The sequence below is a fragment of the Echinops telfairi genome, unplaced genomic scaffold (assembly GCF_000313985.2).
Source record: "Echinops telfairi isolate 266 unplaced genomic scaffold, ASM31398v2 ScPeMD7_60;HRSCAF=208, whole genome shotgun sequence".
Classification (NCBI taxonomy): domain Eukaryota; kingdom Metazoa; phylum Chordata; class Mammalia; order Afrosoricida; family Tenrecidae; genus Echinops; species Echinops telfairi.
The window spans coordinates 277,900-282,655 of NW_022103958.1; the positions used below are offsets into that span (position 1 = coordinate 277,900).

Sequence of the window (4,756 nt, forward strand, 5' to 3'; positions counted from 1 at the left end):
TAGACATGGTGCAATGCGCCTTCAAGAAATGTGTCCTTAATAATGCTGTGGATTGCATTGAAGACAGTGCTTTGTATGAGAACGACAGCAGCGATGGTGATGACTGTGAACTCAGTGAGGATGACAATGTCTATGCTGATAACTTCAAAACAGCTAAAGCTGAAGCTCTGTTTGGACAGACATGATGAGGAGGAATTCAGGGCAGCTTATACTCGAGTATATATGAAATATGGAATCATAGTTAATAAAAGACTGATTAAATATTCCTAGTTAAATTAAACTGATCATGTATTAGTGACCATGATGCAACTGCAATCAGGGGATGTTATAAATGACAAAAATCAGAATCAGAGACAATTCAGGTCCACTCACCTAGAATAAAGAATTTGATTTACTTTTCTGAAGTGGTTCTTTTGTTTTCTTTGGTAGGAATGAATATATTGTTTCTTTCTCCTTTGGGATGTTCCCTGAGTAATTCACCTACATTTGGCTACATATAACCATATGCTCTGAGAGAGTTAAACATTCCCTTGATATGTGCCTCAATTATCTAGGACTTCCTACTTATTCTCAAGAGAAAGGAAGAAAGGGGAAAATTAAAAAAGGATCAAAACATGAGTGATCTATACAGTCTCATGGAAACTACAGGGATGTAAAGGTGCTCAATCACTTACACAGTCTAGAAAAATAACGCACCTGGTGCAGTTGCACAAGCATGATGAAATAATTAACATCAATATCATCACCCCACAGGAATTTTTCTTTGAATTTATTTCCAAGAGAAATAGGTATTAAGAACTGTCTTACATTCATACATGTTCATCCCATCATTTATCTCTGACATTTACCATACTATTTCCATTTTATAATAAAGGGGAAAATAGGTAACACATTCCACTGCTAACCAAAAGGTTAAAATTCAAGTTCATTGGAAAGGGCTCAGAAGTCTGGGATTGAAAACCTAATGGAGCACAGTTTTGTTTTTTTTTTAATCATTTTATTGGGGCTCATACAATTCATCACAATACATAGATCAATTGTGTGAAGCACACTTATACATTTGTTGCCCTCATCATTCTCAAAATTCGCTTTCCTCTTGGGTTCCCGGAATCAGTTCATTTTCCTTTTTTCCCCTCCTCCTTCCCCTCCCTTCCCCCTCCCCCATGAACCATTAATAATTTATAGATTATTATTATATCTTATCTTACACTGCACAGCGTCTCCCTTTACCCACCCTTCTGTTGCCCCCCTCCCCCAGAGAGGAGGTTATATGTAGAATAGGTGATTGAAGACATGTTCTTTCAGAGATTCTGCCAAGTTAATCTCCTTAGTGTGTCTTTAAAATAGAAAAAAAAAAGTTTCCAATTAGAACTGGGGTTTCCAGAAGGTTCTAAGGGGCTAATTGAATTCAAGGCAGAGGTCAGCTCAGAGGGTTATTGTGACAAGTTTGAGGATTCCAAAAGGTAAATCTTGGTCGAGTTTCTCAAATGACAGAGTTCCGTCAGAGGAGCTTATTATGAAGTTTTAAGGCAATTTAAAACTTTCAGGGTGAGGGAAAAAAAGCCCAGGAAAGTTGCACCAATAAAAAATTTCCATCACCTGCTCATTGTTCTAGGAAAGCAAGAATTACACTGGGAAATTTTACCATACCCACCATAATGCCCTAATCTTACAACTTCAGAATTCACCAAAGACTTAAAAGGATCATGACTTGAGTTCTTGAGGGTGCCAAAACCTATTGTTGTGAAGTGGTATGAAATTGAAGAGCACAGCATTCTTTGAGGAAGAGTTAAACTCATACAAACATCTCTGCCATTGAGTCAATGCTGACTCATAGTGCCCCCTGTGGGTTTCTGAGATAGTAACTGTTAAGGGCGTTGTAAACTCAGTCTTATGAACCACCACCCATACACATAGCAGCCCAATGTATAAACATTATGCCATCAGGGTTCCTTTGGGGAAGGATTAGACAGAAACATTTGCAGATGGGTATAGCTCTAGATGGAAAATATGTAGAAACAAATAGTTTTGCATTTTGATATATTTGTTTCAGAAATTTTTGTGGGATTTTGTAGCAATATTTTGAGTTACTTGTGCTACCTTTTCCTTTAGTGTGGTAAATAATTATGAATTGTTGTAGTGTAATGTGTTACCATGATAATTGCTCCAATGTGAGGATTTTCCATTGTTGAATGTTAGACAATACAATCTAATACTGATAGACAGATGATAGATGATAGATAGATAGATAGATAGATAGATGATAGATAGATAGATAGATAGATAGAGAATAGATAGATGAATACTCACTGCCATTGAGTTGATTCCATCTCATAGCAACCCTATATGGAGTTGATTTTCTTCACCCTCGTGAAGGCGGAAGAATTCAGTCATATTCTCTACACTAGTTTTTTCAAATTCCTAACAAATGGGTTTTCAGTTCAAACCAACCCAGAAATATCTGGATTGGCTACATTGTGGTCTATTGAAATATTAGCCATTAGAAAAATCTCACCTTTCTCCAAGGAAGCAGCTGGTCTAATTGAACCAACAACCTTGCATTCAAAGTCAACTCGTAACCCTCTGCACTACGAGGGTTCCTCTTGAAATTGGCAAAGGACAGGGAAATGTGTTCTTCTGTTATGCATTAGGTTGCCATGACTCAGAAGAAACACAATGGCAAGTACCAAAAAGAAATATAAAATAATGACAAGAATGTCCTTTAGTCTATTATCTTAAATGTAGCATATTCATTTAATACAGAGACATTATTGATGTAGTAGAGTTTAGCTCTCCACAATTTTAAATAACCTCTGCTAATGAATATGGTGGCGCTGTGAGGTCAGCTTTGGAGGACAAACAGAAAAATCAGTACTTCAAAGCAGCTATTCTAGGAGAGAAAGACAGATTATCTGCTCTGGTATAGATGTACAGCCTCCAAAATCCAATACTGAGTGACACTGAGGCATGAGCAATTCATTGACAGTGAGTTTGGTTTGGGTTATACTAATGAATGGTAGCAACACAATGTTTTGGAATGGTTTGTGAAAACAAGGAGAACAAACACACTGCTATCAACCAATTCTGACACATAGTGATCCTACATGGAACATGTGAGCCTTTGCAGAAAGAGATAGCTCTAACGTTCTCTCAGAGAGCTGCTGGTGGATTGGAGCTGCTGACCTTTATGTTAAGAGTGTAAACCTTACCAAGCAATGCTACCAGGGTTACTTATAACATTTAGTGTTTATAAAAAATAAAAATAAAAACTTTTCCTAGACTGATTTGTCCTGTTGACATGTTTTTCTTCCTTCTGTACTAGTATGAAATTATTCAGTTTTTTGAAAAAGTAAATTAGAAAATGTGTAAATATTTTCTTCATGCACCTACAATTGATTCCCCCAATAACAAATATTGGGAAGGAAATGGCATTTAATTTAAAATTTTCAAATGTGATTGTTCATGTAAATGTAAAACAAATGTAAGGGAAACTAACTGCACTTCATATTGTCATTTCTTTGGAATGAAAAAGAATGCAATTATCTACTAAAACACTTGCAAGTGACAGTTGCATGTTTTCAAAGTTTATTAGAACAAAATCCCATATTAAATACAAAGTTTGCATTGATTCTTAATGACCCTCTGGAAGGCATTCTTTACCTCTTTGTTCCTTAAGCTGTATATGAATGGGTTAAGCATGGGGATGAATAAAGTGTAAAACACAGAGGCTATTTTTTCATTGTCAGAAGAGTGAGCAGATTCAGGCTGGAGGTACATATACAGCACTGACCCATAGAAGACAACCACCACTGTCAGGTGAGAACCACACGTGGAGAAAGCTTTCTTCCTTCCCTCCGCAGAATGCATTCGAAAAATGGCTATCAGAATCAGCAGGTAGGTCATGAGAACTACCACGAGGGTGGAAATCACATTAAATCCTGAAAACACGATGATCAGGAGTTCAATTTCTCGAGCATTTGAGCAAAGCAAAGGTATAAATGGAACATCATCACAGTAGAAATGACCGACCACATTAGTGCCACAGAAGGTTGAGGTGAAAATCTTACTAGTGAGCAACAGAGACTGAAAGGTACTGACGAGGTATGGAATGCCTACGAGCACATGGCAAAGTCTCTGAGACATGATGACATTGTAGAGCAGAGGGTTACAGATGGCCACAAAACGGTCATAAGCCATGGCGGCCAGGATGTAGAGTACACAAATAATATACAAAAGGAAGAAAGCCATCTGCACTGCACATGCATAATAGGAAATGGTATATTGATTGGAAGCTAAACTTACTAACATCTTGGGATAAATAACAGTAGCATTACCAAGATCAATCAAGGCCAAGTTTCTGATAAAGAAATACATAGGTGTGTGTAGGCGGGAGTCCACCTTGGTCAAGATGATCATGCCCAGATTGCCCATCAGTGTAATCATGTAGATGATGAGAAAGAGGCCAAAAAGGGGGAGCTGCAGCTCATGTCGCTTTGTGACTCTCATTAAAATGAATTCTGTCAGTATGGATAGATTCTGTTGACCCATTTAATCTAGGAAGAAAAGGAAGGGTTGATATTAGGTTGCAAGTGGCAATAACTAAACAAATTATACTACTTGTAGACCAATGGGAGACTTTTCATTTATAGTAGACAATGAAAAAATAATCCTCACATCTTATTTGAAGCTAAAATAGAGCTGTAAAGATTTTACTACTCCAAACTGGAAGGTGGATATGACTCTCACTATACCCCAA

General features: G+C 37.3%; 1 protein-coding gene across 1 annotated transcript; it reads right to left on the minus strand.

Moving 5' to 3' along the window:
• Window positions 1-3,606: 3,606 nt before the first annotated feature.
• LOC101644589 (olfactory receptor 8K5-like) lies at window positions 3,607-4,551 on the minus strand. The gene has a single exon (XM_004708527.2). The coding sequence runs from the start codon at window positions 4,546-4,548 to the stop codon at window positions 3,607-3,609; it is 942 nt and encodes a 313-aa protein (XP_004708584.1). The 5' UTR covers window positions 4,549-4,551.
• Between the last annotated feature and the right edge of the window lie 205 nt (window positions 4,552-4,756).